Here is a 19,192-nt window from a genome sequence, read left to right on the forward strand (position 1 = left end):
TGGCCAGGGCGCAGCCGGGATCTCGGTGGGGTCCTCACCAGGTTCTGGCTGAGATCTCACCGGGGGTCTCACCAGGGTGTGGCTGGGACCTCAGTGGTGTCTCAGCCGGGTCTGGCCAGGTTCTGCCCTCGTTCTCACGTTGTTGGTTGTTCCTTTGCGAGGAGAAAAGCTTTTAGCCCCGCCCGGGGGCAGGGAGGGGGAGGGAAGGTTTTGCCAGAGCCACCGGCGGTGACGTCCCAGCGCGCCGCGGCCGGTCCGGGACCGTTTTTACCTCACTCACATCACACTTTGCACTGTACATTTATTAGAATTATTATTATTATTATTGTTATTATTATTTTTTAACTCCTTGTTACCTCCAGACAGACGCAGGGACGCCTGCTGAGCTTTAGTGAAACCTCTCCCCCTCCTCCCCTCTCCCTCTCCCTTCTCCCTCCTCCCCTTCCCCCCCAACCCCTGGCGCTCTCGAAAGGAAACAACAACCCCAAAAGAAACCAAAAGAGATGAAAACAAATGAAAGAAAGAATTAGAAATCAGGAGATTTTTAAAAATTCATTTAGATGAAAAGGGTTTTTTTTCCTCCCCCCCTTCCCCCCCCTCCCCCCGGCTATTATGGGATCCTCAGAGGTTGTTGTTTTGATTGTTGTTGGGGGGGGTTTTTTGTTGTTGCTGTCGTTGTCGTTGTAAATAGCTTCTATTTTATTGTTGGCAAAGAAAAAGAAGAAAGAAAAGAGAGAGAGAGAAAAAAAAAAACCAAAATCAAAACTTTTAACAGAAATGATCTATTTTAGTCTTCATCAGGGAAAAACAAACAAACAAACAAACAAAAGAAACCAACCAGGGAGCTTGGAAAAACCTTTCCTTCCCTCCTCTTAGTGGTAACCAGCTCTGCTCCTTCTCTCCTCCCTCCCCGGGACTCCCTTCCCCCTCCCCATCCCTTCGTGGCTTACCCCAAAGGTTTTTAAGGGGGAGAGGGGAGTGTGTGTGTGGGGGGGGGTGTGGGGGCTAGCTGCTGGCAGCCCCCTCCTCTTAATAATAATACTACTGTGCAAAGCTCATTTTGGGGGCAGTTTTCCTCCGAAACGAAGCAGGATACGGGTGATAAACGGGGCGGGGAGGAGGGAGGAGGGGGGGAGGGGCTGCGGGAGGCTCTGGAGGTCCCGAAGGATGCGGCCGCATCCTTCGGGACCTCCAGAGCCTCCCGCAGCCCCGAGGATTTTTCTCGCTGAGCACCAAACTTCAGGGGTTTCTTCCATTTTTTTATAGCCCCCCCCCCCCCCCCCAACCCTTCACCCCCATCTGCGTGAGACACAATCACGACCTGATACCGAAACCAAACCCCCGCCCCCAACCACCCTCCCTCCCTCCTCCTCCTTTCCTCCAGTCGGTATCTCAGATCCTCAGGTTTCCACCTCAGTCAAGCACAGGGTGTGAGGGTTGGTTTGGGGGGGGGTGGGGTGGGGTTATTTTATCTTTCCCCCCCCTCCTTCCCCAAGATTCCTTTTGTTTTTGGAGGAGGAGGGGGTGGGGGGGAAGGTCCTACGCTGGTTGGAACTCCTTCCCCCTTTCCTCTTTGCTTTTTGGGGGGGTTGGGGAAGTGGTGATCTCAGGGGATTTACATTTTTTGGGGGCCTTTCCAGCTTTATTTTGATTTTATTTTCATCCTTTCCCCCCCACTCCCTTCCCTCCCTCTCCTCCCTCTCTTCCCTTTCCTCCCTCTCCTCCCCCTTCTCTCTCCTCCCTCTCCTCTCTCTCCTCCCTCCCTCTCTTCCCTCTCCTCCCTCTCTTCCCTCTCCTCCCTCTTCCCCTCTCCCTCCCCTCCTCCCCCTTGTCCCCCTCCTCCCTCTCCTCCCCCTCCTCCCTCTCCTCTATCTCCTCCCTCTCTTCCCTCTCCTTCCTCTCTTCCCTCTCCTCCTTCCTCCTCCCTCTCCACCCTCCTCACCCCCCCAAGCTGGAAATGCTTCTTGATGGCTCCATGGACGTCATTCCTTTAGGGAATGGGGTCTGCAGGGGGGGGGGGTGTGTGTGTCCCATTGGGATCCAAACCATCTGACCACAAGGAAAAACCCTTTGAGGGGGTGGGAGGAAGTGTTTCTCATGCCCTGGGTGGGTGTTTGGTTTCCTTGCATTTGTGCAGTCACCATTTTGGCTTGGTTGGGTTGGGTTTAATTCTTTTTATCCTCCCCCCCCATCCCACTTTCCTCTTCCTCCCTCCCCCACCCTCTATTTGTTGAGGTTTGGGTTGGGGTTTTTTTTGGGGGGGTTATGACCTTATTAATTACCTTCTGCTTTCATTTGCATTCTTTTTTTGGCATATCAATTAAAAACAATTTAAAAGAAAAAAGAAGGCAAAAATCCAACCCAAACCAAAATCCAACCAAACCCCAAACCCAAACCAAACCAAACCCCAAAACCCAACCCAAAGCAAACCCCAAACCCAACCCAAACCAAACCAAAATCCAAAACCCAAACCAAAATCCAACAAAACCCAAACCAAACCAAAACCCAAACCCCCCAAACCAAACCAAAATCCAAAACCCAAACCAAAATCCAACCCAAAACCCAAACCAAAATCCAACAAAACCCAAACCCAAACCAAACCAAACCCCAAACCCAACCCCAAACCAAACCCAAACCCAAACCCAAACAAAACCCAAACCAAACCCCAACCCAACCCAACCCAAACCCAACCCCAAACCAAAATCCAACCAAAACCCAAACCAAACCCCAAACCCAACCAAACCCCAAACCCAACCAAAATCCAACCAAAACCCAAACCAAAACCCAAACCCAAACCCAACCAAAACCCAAACCAAACCCCAAACCCAAACCAAACCCTAACCCAACCAAAACCCAAACCAAAACCCAAACACAACCCAAATCCAACCCAAACCCAACCCCAAACCCAACCCAAATCCAACCCAACCCCAAACCAAAACCCAAACCAAAACCCAACCCAACCCAAACCAAAACCCAAACCAAAACCCAAACCCAACCCAAATCCAACCCAAACCCAACTCCAACCCCAAACCAAAACCCAAACCAAAACCCAACCCAACCCAAACCAAAACCCAAACCCAAACCAAAACAAAACCCAACCAAAACCCAACCCAAACCAAAACCCAAACCCAACCCAAACCAAATCCCAACACCCCCAAACCTAAAGATGTTTTGTTTGGTTTGGTTTTTCTTGGGGGAGGGGGGGTTGCTGGGGAGGGATTTGGAAGGGGAAACCAACCAACCAACCAACCAACCAACCAACCAACCAACCAACCAACCAAAGGAATGGGGGTGGCTGCAGCTGCAGAACTTAACTCAGGTAAAAAGAAAATAAAAGAACTATTAAAAAATTTTAAAAAGAAAAAAAAAAAAAGGAGAAAGAAGGAAAAAAAAAAAAAGAGGAAAAAAAAAAGCATAAAAGAGTTTAAAATAAAGTAATAAAAAGAAAAAAAAAACAAAAAAACAAAATAAAAACCACATTCTACCTCTGAGAGTGGAGGCCTTGGGCTCAGCCAGGGCCCCCCAGGTGAAATATTTCAAGTTGCTTTTTTTTTTTTGTTGTTGTTGTTGTTGTTTGTTTTGCAAGCAATTCAGGTATTGAAAAGAAGAAAAAAAAAGAAAAGAAAAAAACACCTAAAACCTTTTTTTTTTTGGGGGGGGCGGGGTGGGGGTGTTGTTTTTTTTTTGTTGTTGTTGTTGTTTTGATTATTAAATAATAAAGAGAAAAAAATAATAAAGAGGAGGGGAAAAAAAAAAAGAGAGATAAAATAAAAAGCAAAAAAAAAAAAAGAAAGAAAGAAAACCACTGAAAAGTTTACATTTTATAACATTATTATACAGATTGTATTTAAGCTTCAGAATATTTAAGACAGTTGTAACCCTGTAAAGTTGATGAAATATGAAAAGGAAAAAAAAAGTAATAAAAATCATTAAAAAAAACAAACAAACAAACAAAAAAAAAAACCATTTTAAAATGGAAAGAAAATCTGGGCTCAGATTTCTTGGGCCTGGGATGAGGGTGGGGGAGGAAAGGGGGAGATGCCCGGGAGGCTCTCCAGCGTGGGCCAGGTTCTACACACCAGCCGGCAGGGCAGGCCCTGGGGGGCTGCTCAACAGGTGCAGATGGCACCAAGCTGAGGGGCAGGAGTTGAGCTGTTAGAGGGCAGGAGAGCTCTGCAGAGGGACCTTGCCAGGCTGGGCAGATGGGCAGAGGCCAAGGGCAGGAGACTGAACGCAGCCAAGTGCCAGGGGCTGCACGTCGGCCACAGCAACCCCAGGCAGGGCTGCAGGCTGGGGGCAGAGTGGCTGAGAGCAGCCAGGCAGAAAAGGGACCTGGGGGTAGTGGTTGATAGTAGGCTGAACAGGAGCCAGCAGTGTGCCCAAGGGGCCAAGAAGGCCGATGGCATCCTGGGCTGCATCAGGAACAGTGTGGCCAGCAGGAGCAGGGAGCTCATCCTGCCCTGTGCTCAGCACTGGTTAGGCCACAGCTTGAGTCCTGTGTCCAGTTCTGGGCTCCTCAGTTTAGGAAAGATGTTGAGCTGCTGGAAGGTGTCCAGAGAAGGGCAACAAAGCTGGGGAGGGGTCTGGAGCACAGCCCTGTGAGGAGAGGCTGAGGGAGCTGGGGTTGCTTAGCCTGGAGAAGAGGAGGCTCAGGGGAGACCTACAGGGCTGTAGGATGTTCATGGGGTGTCCATAGGGCTGTAGGGTGTCTGTGGTGTGTCCACAGGGCTGAGGTGTCTATGGGGTCCCTATAGGGCTGTGAGATGTTCGTGGGGTCCCTATGGAGTGTCCATAGGTGCTATGTGGTCCCCACAAAGATACAGGGTGATCACGGGGTGCTCGGGGTCTACATGGTCACCACGGGGCCGCAGTTGCGCCCAGGAGCCGCTCGCGGTCTCCCATCCCGGGCCGGGCCGCGGCGAAGCCTGCTGAGCTTCCTGTCGCGTGCGGGCAGCTCTCGCCCCGCGCAGCCGCGCGGCCGGGGCAGCGCCGCTGGTGATTGGCCGGGCGGCGGGCGGCGGGGGGCGTGGGCGGGGCTCCAGGCGGCGGGAGGGCGGCGCTCTAGGCGGCCGCTGCGCTCTCTCTGGCCCTGGCGGACCGCGAAGATGGCGGCGCCCATGGAGGTGGCGCTGGTGTCGGACGCCGCCGGGCCGCTCTGCAACTGCTCGGTCTGGGAGCTGCACACGGGCTCCGCCCTGCCCGGTTACCGCGGCGGCAACAGCGGGCCCCGCGGGCTGGCGCTGCTGGGCGGCGAGCACCTGCTGGGGGCCCAGCTCGGCAAGAGCTACATCAACGTCTGGGAGCTCCAGAGGAAGGTACCGGCGCGGCGGGTGGGCCCGGGAGGCCTCGGTTCTGGAGGGAGGCTCCAGGCCCCGTGGAAGGACGCCCCGGTCCTGTGGGGATGAGCCAGGGGCTCTCTACTGGGAGGCCGCTCGTCTCTGTGGGGAAGGCCTTTCTGCTCGTGGAGACCCCCGGACCCTACGGTCAGACCCCAGCATGGCCTCTCTCTCCACAGGGACCCTCCCCATGAGCAGAACCCCCGTGGCCTCTTTCCGTGGAGACCCCAGGTCTCTACTGTCAGGCCCCTGCCTGTGGCTCTTCTGCCCATGGACAACCCCCCACCGTGGTCAGACCACCTCTTGACCCCCTCTCTCCATGGAGAGCCTCCACTGTGGTCAGACTCTTAGCCCCCCTGTACTGACTCTCATCACTACAGGTGGATCCCTGACATCCCACTCTCCACAGAACCCCCCTCAGTGATGCCCTGAGCCCCTAGTCTATGGGAAGACCTGCTTGCACCTTCCCCTGGGTTCATGGATCCTGTAAGGCCCAGCTCCTCTCCTGTGGATCCTGGCCAGCCCCACAGGAACCATCAGGAAAGGTGTTTCTGCAGGGAGGGATCAGCTTGGAGCTCCCATCCAGGCCCCTATGTCCCCAGCCATGCTCCTCCATCATCTTCCTCTTTGGCATTGACTGAAGCATGGTGGTGGTGCTGCTGTGGGTTGAGGACACAGCTCAAGCACAGGCAGCTGCAGCTGTGTCTTCCCTGATGGGGCCAATCCCACCTGAACTGGGGCCTTGTTTCTCTCTGCTTCCCATTCTCCAGCCCACACTGAACAGCCACTGTGTTCTTTCTGCCCTCAGGACCAGCTGCAGCAGAAGATCATTTGCCCTGGGCCAGTGACCTGCCTGACAGCTTCCCCCAACGGGCTCTACATCTTGGCTGGGGTTGCTGAGAGCATCTACCTGTGGGAGGTGAGGAGGCTGCCTGCTGTGTGGGGAGGCAGAGATTCACACCCTGGACAGGTAGCAAGTGCCCCTGTCCCCTCAGCTGCTGGTAAATCCACGTGGTCTGGTCTCCACAGTGGGTGCAGGCTCTTTCCAACCTGCCCCAGATGCCCCAGGGCTCAGGAGTTGCTTCCTCAGAGGAGAAACACAAGACCCAGTTTTCCTTCCCCATGTTTTAGCCAAATGCTTGAGTTGTGTCTGCAGAGAGCACCATGCTCTGCTCACCATCCTCTTCTTCAGTCAGTGGTGTGTTTCTCTGAGGACCTTGCTGGCTTCTGAGCACTGTGACCAGGCAAAAAGGAGAACAGGCTGGTTCTGAACCCTGGGATTGGAACACAGTGATAGCTAACCTGGAATGCTCTCCATCCTGGGGGAGTTTCTCAGCTGTGTTGTGTGGGTGGCTCTGTCTTAATTCATCAGATTTGTCTTCTTCAAATGTGCCTGATGGAAGAGAAGCCCTCGGGAGGGAGGCTGGGCTGGGACTGCAGCAAGTGGGAGCTCTGTGCTGGTGATGCTCTGAGCTGGTCCCTGCTCTGCCTCACCTGCAGAACCCTTTCCAGCCTCCCCACACCCAGCCCTGGAGCAGGTGACAGCCCTGCCCTCCTGCCAGGGGAGTGGGCACTTGGGAGACTCAGGGAATTGGAAGGGACCTCAAGGCTCAGCCAGCTCCAGCCCCCCTGCCATGGGCAGGGACACCTCACACCACAGCAGGTTGCTCACAGCCACCTCCAGCCTGGCTGCAAACACCTCCAGGGATGAGGCTTCCACCACCTCCCTGGGCAACCTGTGCCAGGCTCTCACCACCCTCCTGGGGAAGAATTTCTTCCTAACATCCAATCTCAATCTCCCCATTTCTAGTTTTGCTCCATCCCCCCCAGTCCTATCCCTCCCTGACACCCTCCAAAGTCCCTCCCCAGCTTTCTTGTAGCCCCCTTCAGATCCTGGAAGGCCACAATTAGGTCTCCTCAGAGCCTTCTCCTCTCCAGACAGAACAGCCCCAACTCCCTCAGTCTGTTCTCTGAGCTCCAGCCCTCTGCTCATCCTTGTGGCCCTTCTCTGGACACACTCCAGCATGTCCAGATCAGGCTGCAAGGAAAACATCACAGGGCTGGATGTGGGCTCAGGTGGCCAAGAAGGCCTGGCCTGGATCAGCAATGGTGTGGCCAGGGTGGGGCTGTGATTGTGCTGAGCCCTACTGAGGCAGCACCTTGAATGTTGGGTTCAGTTTTGGGCCCCTCACTCTAAGAAGGACATTGAGAGGCTGGAGCAGGGCCAGGGAAGGGCAACAAAGCTGGGGAAGGGTCTGGAGAACAGGGCTGGGAAAGAGCAGCTGAGGGAGCTGGGGGTGTTTGGTGTGGAGGAGGCTGAGGGGAGACCTCACTGCTCTCCGCAGCTCCCTGAGAGGAGGCTGCAGTGAGCTGGGGGTTGGGCTCTGCTCCCTAGGCTCAGCTGATAGAAGGAGAGGAAATGGCCTGGAATTGTGCCAGGGGAGGGTTGGGTTGGTGATAAGGAGCAATTTCTGTGCTGCCAGAGTGGTCAGGGCTTGGCACAGGCTGCCCAGGGAGGTGGTGGAGTCCCCATGCCCGGAGGGTTTGCAGAGCCCTGTGGCCTTGGCACTTGGGGCCGCGGCTCGATGGCCTTGGTGGGCTTGGGTTGAAGGTTGGGCTGGATGATCTTGGAGACCTTTTCCAACCCAAACAATTCTCTGAGTCTAAATGGGCCCAGAAGCCTGAGTTCTGTGCCTGTGCTGCAGCCTCTTGCTCTCTGTTGAGCTGCAGTTTATTTTTAGGTGGGATACAGACAAAGAGTTGATTCTGTTCTCCTGCACAGGGCTCCCTCTCTGCCTCCCTCCCTCCCTCCCTCCTCCCAGTGTTGCCTTTTAAGAAGGAAAGCTCTGAGTTTAGGCAGCTCCTTGTCCCCCTTAAAGCCTCCTTTGGCCCAAGGTGGTGCAGCTGTGCTGGAGTGCAGCAAAGCCTTGGAGGGGCCACGGAGCCTCCTGCAGCTTTGTGCCCTCCTGCTGCTGTCTCGTGGGAGAGGGGAAGAAACCACCTGAACCTTCACAGTGAAGAGGAGATCTGTGTCTGGACTGGAGGAATGGCACTGGCATCACTGGCTTCCAGAGCTCTTGGGGCCAGGAGGACCTCTCCAAGCTGCCTTCTGCTGGGTTGAGGAAAGATTTCCTGTATTAGGAGGAAAGTTCCCCCCCCTACCCCCAGCAAGGCTGCCCAGGCACTGGAAGAGGCTGCCCAGGGAGGTGGTGGAGCCACCATCCCTGGAGGGGTTTAAAAGCTGTGTGCATGTGGATCAGTGGTTCAGTGGCACTGGTGGGGTGGTGAGCTGTGGGTGAGTGGCTGCACTGGGTGGGCTTAGGGGTCTCTCCCACCCTCAGCAGCTCTGGGATCCAGGGTTTACCTTCAGGCACAAGCAGCTCTGCTTGCACCTCCATCAGAGAGGCACCAGTGGCCTCTCAGGGTTGGCACAACCTGCCAGCTTTTCACCCCAGTGCTCCTTTCTTAATTCCCTTGCCCTTCCCTTTGCCTCAGGTCTCCAATGGGAACCTCCTGGCCATCCTGAACCGACACTACCAGGACCTCACCTGCCTCTGCTTCACTGACGACAGCAGCCACTTCCTCTCGGGGGCAAAGGACTGTCTGGCCCTGGTGTGGAACCTTTACAGGTAAAGAGTGGCCCACAGAGGGGGTCCTGACCCTTTCCTGCTGGGGCCAGGAAGCATCTGGGTGAGGAATATTAGAAGAAGAGATCAGCCTCCACTTCCTGGGGGTGGAATCAGCTCTGGCTAAGCCCAAATCTAAGCTGCTGGTAAAGCCTGCTGAGAGCCTGGGCCCTCCTGGGGCAGCCCTTCACTGCTGCTGGCCAGAGAGGCTTTTCCTGGTGCCTCACCCAAGTTGCCCAAGCCTGTGGCATATGGCTCTGACCTCTTCTCCCTGCGTGACCCAGGCTGCATCCTGCCCTTTCCCTGCTGGTGGCAGCTGAGCTCTCTGTCCCCTCTGGGATGGGAAGCTCAGCAGTGGCCTTCATCCTTCCCTCCCTCCTGTGTCCTGCCTGCTCCTTGCAGGCAGGAGGGGCAGCCTGGGGGAGGCAGAGCCTTGGGCAGCTCTCCTCCCTGCCACCTTTGCCTGTGCCAGCCCCATCTCTGCTCTCCCCACAGCGTGCTGCAGGCAGAGCCCTCCCAGATCCCTGACCCTCGCCACGTCTGGTCCCGGCACAGCCTCCCCATCACAGATCTGTGCTGTGGCTTTGGGGGGCCCTTGGCACGAGCTGCCACAGCTTCCCTTGACCAGACAGCAAAGGTAAGGCTCAGCTCTGTGCCTCCAGCAAGGTGGGGGACACGTGGGGCCTGCAGGGTTCCAGCAGAGTCTCTGCTGGGCTGCAGCAGAGCTGCCCAGCAGGCTTGCAGCAGCTGAATTTCTTGGCTGTCTCTCTGATGAGTCAGAGCTGCCAGACCTAATGGGCTCCTTCAGCTCCAAACAGCAGCAGTTTCTCTGCACCTGCCCTGGGGCTGGGCCTCTCTCTGCCTGCTTTGCAGTCCCTCTGCTCCTGGCAGCGTTGGGGTCAGCTCCGGTGCTGCCGTCTCAGGGAGCAGCCTGCAGCCTTCTCCTCCCGCCCCGGGGGCCAGGATGGGCTTGGGAGGGAGGTAAGGGCCACTTTGGAGCTGCCTGGGAAACCTGTGGTCTTATGGTGACAAAGAGGCTGATCCTGAGTTCTGCTGCAGCTCCTCCTGAGACTTGGTTCCCCTGCCTGTGGCAAAGGAGGAGATGCCAGGGATGCCCCCAGCTCGGGCCGGCGTTCTTCCAGCCCTGCCATTAACGTGTCAGCCCCTAGGTGTTCACAGAGCAAGTAGCTGTGGCACCTGGGGACACACTCTGGTGGTCAGGGAGGTGCTGGGTGCAAGGTTGGACTCGGCCTGGATGATTCTGTGATTCATTCTCCTGTCTGCTCTGCCTGCAGCTCTGGGAAATCTCCTCGGGGGAGCTCCTGCTCTCCGTCCTCTTCGACGTGGGGATCATGGCTGTGACTCTTGACCTCTCTGAGTATCACATGTTCTGTGGGGGCATGGATGGCTCCATCTTCCAGGTTGACCTCTGTGCCTGGGTGAGCACCTGGGGCTGGAGATCTGCTCAGTGCTGCTCCTGATGTGGCACCCTGAGCCGCTGTCCCCTCCCTGCTGGGACCAGCGTGTCCTGCCGGGGCATGGCAGGGCCTGGGTTCCTCTGTGCCTCCTCTGCCCCCTCCAGACACAGAGGGGCTGGGTTCCTCTGTGCCTCCTCTGCCCCCTCCAGAGACAGAGGGGCTGGGTTCCTCTGTGCCTCCTCTGCCCCCTCCAGACACAGAGGGGCTGGGTTCCTCTGTGCCTCCTCTGCCCCATGCAGAGACAGAGGGGCTGGGTTCCCCTGTGCCTCCTCTGCCCCATGCAGAGACAGAGGGGCTGGGTTCCTCTGTGCCTCCTCTGCCCCCTCCAGAGACAGAGGGGCTGGGTTCCTCTGTGCCTCCTCTGCCCCCTCCAGAGACAGAGGGGCTGGGTTCCTCTGTGCCTCCTCTGCCCCCTCCAGACTCAGGGATGAGCCTGCTGGGTTCCTCTGTGCCTCTGCCCCCTCCAGACTCAGGAGTGAACCTGCTGGCTTCCCAGGTTTCCCCTGTGTCCTCTCTGCCCCCTCCAGACTCAGGGATGACCCTGCTGGGTTTCTCTGTGCCTCCTCTTCCCCCTCCAGACTCAGGGATGACCCTGCTGGGTTCCTCTGTGCCTCCTCTGCCCCCTCCAGACTCAGGGATGACCCTGCTGGGTTCCTCTGTGTCCTCTCTGCCCCCTCCAGACTCAGGGATGACCCTGCTGGGTTCCTCTGTGCCTCCTCTGCCCCCTCCAGACTCAGGGATGACCCTGCTGGCCTCAGTCTTGCTCAATTGCAGCCTCTCTCTCTCCCTCCCAGCCGGTGCAGAGGGACCGGACCTTCCAGCCGGAGCGGGAGCAGGGGAAGGTCTTCAAAGGACACAGGTGAAGGAGCTGCCCCACCCGCCCAAGGGTGTTGAACCTGCCCTGTCTGCCCACCTCAGCAGCTGCTGGGCAGCCCTGGGGTCATGCTGAGTTTAAGAGAGAGCCTCTTGCCCGCTGCAGGAACCAGGTGACCTGCCTGTCGGTGTCCACCGACGGCAGCCTGCTGCTCTCCGGCTCGCACGACGAAACCGTCCGGCTGTGGGACATCCAGAGCAAGCAGTGCCTCAAGACAATGAATCACAAAGGTGAGGCACAGCCCTGCCCTGCCCTGCTCCCCCTTCCTCCTCAGCTGCCAAAGGCTGCCTGCCTCTGCCCCCCCTGCCCTGGCCCCCGGAGGGGGTTCTCCGCCGCTTGCCTCCCTGCGCCACAGCTGGCAGCAGGCTGGGAGGGAGCCTCCGAGGGCAGCCTGGCCAAGCCCTGCCCCCCCTGCAGCCTGCAGGGCCAGCTCCCAGCTAGGGCAGGCTGCTCAGGCACACAGCAAGTTCCATCTTGAATGTCTCCAGGGATGGAGCCTCAGCCACCTCCCTGGGTGACCTGTGCCAGTGTCTGCCCACCCTCACTGTGCAGAGCTTCCAACCCTGCTCTGCTCCAGTTCCAAACCACTGCCCCTCAGCCTGCAGCCCCTCCTGCACAGCCCCTCCCCAGCCTGCCTGGAGGTCCCCTTCAGACACTGCTATGCAGCTCTAAGGTCTCCCTGGAGAGCCTTCCCTCCTCCAGGCTGAGCAGCCCCAGCTCTCCCAGCCTGTCCTCAGAGGAGAGGTGCTGCAGCCCTCTGGGAAGGGCAGAGGCATTAGGGCCACCTCAGGTGTCTGGAGCAGTGGTTTGCTCTTGGCCCCTGTCTGTTACCAAGGCCTCTGTGTGCTGGCAGGGAATGAGTCACAGATTTCACCCTGTCACTGAGGACATCCAGGAACTTCCTCCTTGCTTTCCAGAGGGAGCAGTTGCACCACATGCACCCCCAAGGCCTGGGGAGGAGGTGTCTGGAGAGGAGGCTGCCAGCCAAGGAGCACCCAGCAGCTGATTGGGCCTGAAATGAGTCTGAGCTAAGCAGTGTTTGTGCTCTCAGGCTGATGGCTCCCAGAAATCATGCAAACAAACCCTGCCAGGCTCCCACCAGGGAGGGGATGGCTTCCCCCTCCTGCTGCTCTTGGAGCTGCTGCTTGGATTTCTGGCTGCCTGTGGTGGTCTCCAGTCTGTTACCAGTGGGCTTGGCAGCACTGCTCTCCCCAAACCCTCCCAGAAGGTGTTCAGGGGTGAAGGTCAGAGCCTCTTCCTCTGTGGTGCTGGACAGGGGTTGCTGAGCTGCTGCTCAGGGCAGTGGCTGAGAGCCAGCCTGCTGCAGCCCCTTTCCTCCTGTGGCTGCCAAGGACTGTTTCTAATGAGGACCTACTGCAGTGCCCAGCCAGCCTTGCTCCACTGGCAGTGGGAGGGGGAAAGCAGACAAACTCTGGGCTGAGTCATCCAAGGCAGTGGGGGCCAAGCTTCCTCTGCCAGCCTGGCATCAAAACCCTCCTGGAAGCTGCAGGGGAGTACAGATGGACCCAAGCCCTTCCCATGAGGAGCAGGACTGGGCTGACCCTGCTGCTGTGCTGGGGGGGCCTGGAGCATGAGGTGTGGGTGCTCTGCTGCAGCCTCCCCTGGCTTGCTGCTTCCTGCAGGCAGGGATTTGGCTGCCCTGGCAGCCCTGGCACCGGTGCCACCCTGCCCCTGCCCATGTGCAGGGTGGGAGCTGTGGGGTGGGTGAGGGGAGGCTACCACCAGGGAGAGGTACCCCAGAGCACAGGCTCCCTGCAGCCTCCCTACATCCACAGCTCTGCAGCTCCTGCCCCACTGCTGCCTCTCTTCAGCAGCCTTCACCTCACTGGGGCCAGGAGTTCCCTGCAGTGCTGCTTTCCAGCAGGTCCCCATCTCCCCTTGGCCTCTCTCATCACCCCCCCTAGCAGGGATGGGAGCCCTGAGCAAGGTCTGTTCCCTGCTGCCAGCCCTCCAGCACCATCCTGAGCCCTTGCCCAGGGCAGAGATGACAAAGGCTTTTGTGCCATGGTGACATGACAGCAGCCTCTGGGCCCAGGGCCCTCTGCTTAGGGGCCAGAGCAGGCAGCTGAGGGCAAGGCAGCAACCACTGCCCCTGCTTCCCCCTCTGTGGTGCTGCAAATAGATCAGAGGGGCTGGAGGGTGGCTGAGGGCTCCAGAGGAGCCTGGCTGCAGGGCAGGGCAGGCAGAGGCTTTCCCAGCAAGGTTGGCTTGTCCTTGGTGGGGGTGGGCAGGGCATGGGCAGGCAGATGGGCTTGGAGGAACTGGGCTGCTGCTCTGTCACTGTGCTGGGCAAGGCAGGGCTGCTCCTCCTCACCCACTGTGGCTGGCACCTCTGCAAGGGGACCCAGGAGCCCTCTGGGCTGAGGCTGGGTGCCAGTGCTCCCCAGTCCTCTTGCCAGCACTGCCCCAACAGCCCTCCAGGCCCCTGTCAGGCAAGCTCCATCCTCTGCAGACACCAGGGCACAGACCACCCCCTGGGGCAGGGCCACTGCAGGCTGCTCCAGCAGGGCTCTCCTGCCAGCAGCTGCCAAGCTGGGCAGCTGGCTGCTTTATTCTCCCCAGGGTAAGCCCCAGTCCCTCTGCTCACACTGGCAGGGTGTCACCCACCATGGGCTTGGACAGGACTTGCATCTGCAGCAGGCTCTGAGCTGGGCTGGGGGTGAGGGGTCTCTGTGCCTGGCTGGTGACCAGGTTTGGGCATCTGTAGGCTACTTCCTGAGTTAGCTTTTCCCTCCTCTCCCTCTCTTGCCCCTTTCCCATTGCTCCTGGAGCTGCTGGTGACCCAGCAGTGTTAATCTCACTAATGGATTCATAAGCAGCAGCAAGCATCTTGTCTGGAGGGAGGGAGCAGAAGCAAAGCAGAGGGTTGGTTACAGCAGGCTGTGGGCAGAGGGCAGCTCCAGGGCCAGCCTGGGCTCTCTGCAGGCAGAGCAGCTTCTAGGCTGAGCATTTGGTGGAGCCTCTGGTGGGATCCAGCCCTTGGCTCCCAGGAAGACCGAGCTTCAGAGCAGGCTCTGCTCTGGCTGAAGAGGGAGGTGGTGGTGAGGGAGCCCTTGCCTGCATCTGAGCTGCTTTCAGCCATCTCCTCTGAAAGCCTCAGGTAGCTCCAAGTCCCTCGGGGTGCCCTCCCTGCCAGCTTCCCTCCCTCATCCTGCACCCTTTGGAGGATGCTGGGTGGGTGCTGCAGCAGCCTCAGGTGCACCTGGATCCTTTTAACCTTTCCCTGTGTGCTGCCAAGTGCTGCCAGGGGAAGATGGATGCTCAGGGGTTTCCTGGTGGTCACCAAGCTGCTCTGCTCACACACAGGCCTGAGGGGTGCTGGGGTGGGGTGAGGGTCCCTGTGTCTGACAGGGAGGGGTTTGGAGGTGTGTGTGGGGGGCAGCAGGAGCAGTCCACACGGGTTGGGAAGGGCTGGAGGGGTCTCTGTGTCTGACAGGGAGAGCTCTGGGGGGGCAGCAGGAGCAGTCCACACGGGTTGGGAAGGGCTGGAGGGAGGTGGAAGGGGGCTGCTGACAGAAAGCAGCAGCCTGTGTGGGTAAAGGCAGTAATTAAAGTGCTCATTAGCTGTGCCAAAGGAGAGTGTGTGTGATAGATCATTGCAGGAGACAGCTGCTGGCTTGGCTGCTTCTGCAGAGGACTCCTGAGCCGCCCCACTCCTCCCCCAGCTGCCTGCCCCTTGCTGCTCCCCACTGCCAAGCACTGGGAAGGGGAAGGCTCTGCTGCTCCCCCAGCTGCTGGGGAGGAAGGCAGGAGGAGCTCTGTGCCCTCTGCCAGGCAAGAGGGGCAGGGAGGGGGTGGGGGGAAACCCCTTGCTGGAGCCAGGAGAATTCTGACCTGTCCCTTCCTGCTGTCCCCACCCCCCTGCCAGGCCCTGTGACAAATGCCTTCATCGTGCTGGCCCCAGCCAACATGTTCAACCCTGATGGGAAGCCCAGCATCCCCCTGCCCAAGTTCAGCAGGCACCTGCACGGCACCGAGAGCGGCGAGGAGCAGGGCGGCGAGGGGGTGACCCTGCGCCTCGGCCTCCACCAGCAGGTACTGGCCCCAGCTGGCTGCTGGGCAGGGGCAGGTGGGGCTCAGGCTTGGGGGGCAGCCTGTGCTCGAGGGTGCAGGGGGTCCCCTCCAGCTGCAGCAGCGGGATTGCAGTGGGGTTAAGGAGTTAACTGTGGGGGGAGCCGAGCAGGCAGGGAGCAGGCAGAGAAGTGCTGCCCTGGGCTCTGCCCTGGGCTCTGCCTGGGCTGCTCTGGGCTCTGCTCTGGGCTCTGCCTGGGCTGCTCTGGGCTCTGCCTGGGCTCTGCCCTGGGCTCTGCCTGGGCTGCTGTCAGCTCTGGAAGAGGAAGAGGAGCAGAGTCCTAGCTGGGGCTCAGGGTGTCCCTTTGGAATCACCCCAGTGATGCTGGGTGGCTCTGGAGGTCGTTGCAGCTCTGCCCTGCCCACAACCCTGCCTGTCAGGACCCCCCCACTCAGCAGCTTTGCCCCCCACCCCCCAAGCAGCTTTCTCTGGCACACTGAACCCTGCTCCTGCTCCCCTCCCTGCCCTGGCTGCTGCAGCCATTTGTCCTTCCAGCCCTGTGCTGCAGGCTGAGCTGGCACTGCTGTCCCCACTGCTTTTGTCCCCCCACCGCTGACTGCTGTCCCTCAGCCCTGGTGTCAGGGGGGATCCTGCACCATCAGAGGTGGTGGCTTGCTGTGTGCTGGTCCATCCCCTCCCTGGCTGCTCTGCTGCTGGCCCCAGAGCTTCCTTCCTCTGTCAGCATCTGTGCCCTGGCAGGTGACAGACCTGCCATGGCTGATGGATGGCTTTTGGTGTCGTGGAGGTGACAGCCTCTGGTTTGGAAAGGTGCTGCAGCTCCAGCCAGGCTCTGCTGGTGCTGCAGGCTTGGATGGAGCCTGCAGGGTTCAGGCTGGGGCTGGGTGTTGGGTGGGGAGCCCTGCCCAGGGGCGCTGGGAGAGAGGTTCCTGGGTCTTCTGAATCCATCCCTTTCGTCTGGTCCCTGCAGGAGTCTGGGGAGAGCTACCTGGAGAAGGCTGAGAAGATGTACACCCAGATGTACTCAACAAGGGAAAAGGTGAGGGGCTGCTCCAGGGGCTCATATCCTTCTCTGTCCCAGCCCATCCCCTCTTCAGCTGACCCCTGGGCAGGCTGGGGATGGGGAGGAAGCAGCCCTGGAGCTTGCCGGGGGTGTAGGCAGGAGGAGCTGTGCTTGGAGGAGAGAGAGAGGATGCAAAGTTCTGGGATTCCCTGCTGCTGGGGGGGTGGGGGGGAGAGAAACAGCCTCCCCAGCCCCACATCCCTGACTTCCTGTTTGTTTGTTTGTTTGTTTGCTTCCTGTGGTGTTCTCCTGGCTGCAGAACCTGGTGGGTGACCAGGAGCATCTGACCATCCAGGTGAGCGAGCTGGAGGAGGAGGTCAGCACCCTGCGCAAGATCAACAAGAACCTCTTCGACTTCTCCGCCCGCATCATCACCAAGCCAGCCAAATGAGGAGGAGGAGGAGGCACCCCCTGCCCTCACACCCCCTCTGCCTCTCCCTGCCCAGCTCCTGGGGAAGATCCAGCTGCCCTCGGGCACGGGGTGCCCACGCCTGGCTCTCCTGGGCGCCGGCGCTCGCCGCGGCGGCTTCGGCCCTGGCGTCCCTCCCCCCCGGGCCCACGGGACTGAGAGCGGCCTGGGGGCCGCAGGGCTGAGAGCAGCCTGAGGGCCACGGGACTGAGAGCAGCCTGGGGGTGCCAGGGCTGAGAGCAGCCTGAGGGCCACGGGACTGAGAGCAGCCTGGGGGTGCCAGGGCTGCCACGGGTGGGACAGGAGGGGGACGGTTCGCACCCCGAGCGGCTGCTGGGTGCCGGCAGGGCAGGCGCGGAGCGGCGGCGCCGGCACCCGGGGAGGGGTTCAGGACCTTTTCCCCCATCTCTCCCCCTGCTCCTCTTTGGGGGTTTGCTTCTTTTCTTTGCCTGACCCTGCAGTGCAGACAGAAAAGTGGTTTGGGGTTGGGTTTCCTTTGGGTTTGTTGCTCTTCATGCTGGGCTGAGATTGGATTTTGGAGCCCTCCTTCCGGCCGGCGCTGCCTCACCGCCTGCAGCCAGGCTCCTGCTGGGACCTGGCTCTGCTCTCGGGCCAAAGGAGGCTGAGCAGCTCCTGGGGGGGCAGGCGGGGGGGGAGTGGAGTTCCTGGGGTGCCAGGGCTGAAGAGGGAGGGGATTTCCCCCACCCTGTCCATCCCTCCCTGCCCTGATTCCAGCAGGCAGGGGGCTGGGCAGGGGGGGTGCCTGGGCTCGGAGTGGGGGGGGGTGGGTTTGGGGCAGGGGGCTGACTACTCTGGGGGGGGTGGGGGCAGCAAGGTGCTATTGCCAGGCTCCTGAGGTGACAATTTATATATATTTGGATCCAGCAACTTTGTTTTCAGGGTGTTCTGGGGACTGGGCCTTTTGTATTGTCAGGAGCATGGCAGCGGGGGGGGGGAGGGGCTGGGGGGGGGGTTTGGTTAGGTTTATTTTTTACATAAAGATTTGGTTTTTATAGTGAAAAGATGCCTGAGGGTTTTCTCTACACACCAGCCCCACACAGCCACCCTCCTCAGTCCCTCTGTCCCCAGGGAGCTGGAAGGTGAGGCCCAGGGATCCCCTTCGAGTCCGTCCAGCACCCTGCAGAGAGGGAGGGAGAGTCCCCTGGATCCCTTCCTGTCCCTGTGGGGCTGGAGGGAGAGTCCCCTGGATCCCTTCCTGTCCCTGTGGGGCTGGAGGGAGAGTCCCCTGGATCCCTTCCTGTCCCTGTGAGGCTGGAGGGAGTCTCCCCTGGATCCCTTCCTGTCCCTGTGAGGCTGGAGGGAGTCTCCCCTGGATCCCTTCCTGTCCCTGTGAGGCTGGAGGGAGTCTCCCCTGGATCCCTTCCTGTCCCTGTGAGGCTGGAGGGAGTCTCCCCTGGATCCCTTCCTGTCCCTGTGAGGCTGGAGGGAGTCTCCCCTGGATCCCTTCCTGTCCCTGTGAGGCTGGAGGGAGACTCTCCTGGATCCCTTCCTGTCCCTGTGAGGCTGGAGGGAGACTCTCCTGGATCCCTTCCTGTCCCTGTGAGGCTGGAGGGAGACTCCCCTGGATCCCTTCCTGTCCCTGTGAGGCTGGAGGGAGTCTCCCCTGGATCCCTTCCTGCCTCTATGGGGCTGGAGGGAGTCTCCCCTGGATCCCTTCCTGCCTCTATGGGGCTGGAGGGAGACTCCCCTGGATCCCTTCCTGTCCCTGTGAGGCTGGAGGGAGACTCCCCTGGATCCCTTCCTGCCTCTGTGGGGCTGGAGGGAGACTCCCCTGGATCCCTTCCTATCCCTGTGGGGCTGGAGGGAGACTCTCCTGGATCCCTTCCTGCCTCTATGGGGCTGGAGGGAGACTCCCCTGGATCCCTTCCTGCCTCTATGGGGCTGGAGGGAGACTCCCCTGGATCCCTTCCTGCCTCTATGGGGCTGGAGGGAGACTCCCCTGGATCCCTTCCTGCCTCTATGGGGCTGGAGGGAGACCCCCTGGATCCCTTCCTGCCTCTATGGGGCTGGAGGGAGACTCCCCTGGATCCCTTCCTGTCCCTGTGGGGCTGGAGGGAGACTCCCCTGGATCCCTTCCTGTCCCTGTGGGGCTGGAGGGAGACTCTCCTGGATCCCTTCCTGCCTCTATGGACCTGGAGGGAGACTCTGCTGGATCCCTTCCTGCCTCTATGGGGCTGCAGGGAGACTCCTCTCGATCCCTTCCTGTCCCTGTGGGGCTGAATGGGGATCCCCTGGATCCTCCTGGCTCCTTCCTCGTCTCAGTTGGGCTGGAAGAAAATTTCCCTGACTCCCCTCAGCGTCCTGGGATGGAGATCCTGAGGGACTGCAGCCCCT

General features: G+C 59.4%; 1 protein-coding gene across 1 annotated transcript; it reads left to right on the forward strand.

The window, feature by feature from the left end:
- Positions 1–5,099: 5,099 nt before the first annotated feature.
- On the forward strand, positions 5,100–16,970 carry WDR18 (WD repeat domain 18). The gene is made up of 10 exons (XM_054175484.1): positions 5,100–5,315; positions 6,145–6,255; positions 8,832–8,965; positions 9,458–9,599; positions 10,258–10,401; positions 11,235–11,299; positions 11,420–11,544; positions 15,204–15,370; positions 16,336–16,404; positions 16,688–16,970. The coding sequence occupies exons 1-10, from the start codon at positions 5,106–5,108 to the stop codon at positions 16,817–16,819; spliced, it is 1,299 nt and encodes a 432-aa protein (XP_054031459.1). The 5' UTR covers positions 5,100–5,105; the 3' UTR covers positions 16,820–16,970.
- The last annotated feature ends 2,222 nt before the right edge of the window (positions 16,971–19,192 follow it).

The sequence above is a fragment of the Dryobates pubescens genome, chromosome 31 (genome assembly GCF_014839835.1).
Source record: "Dryobates pubescens isolate bDryPub1 chromosome 31, bDryPub1.pri, whole genome shotgun sequence".
Taxonomy (NCBI): Eukaryota; Metazoa; Chordata; class Aves; order Piciformes; family Picidae; genus Dryobates; species Dryobates pubescens.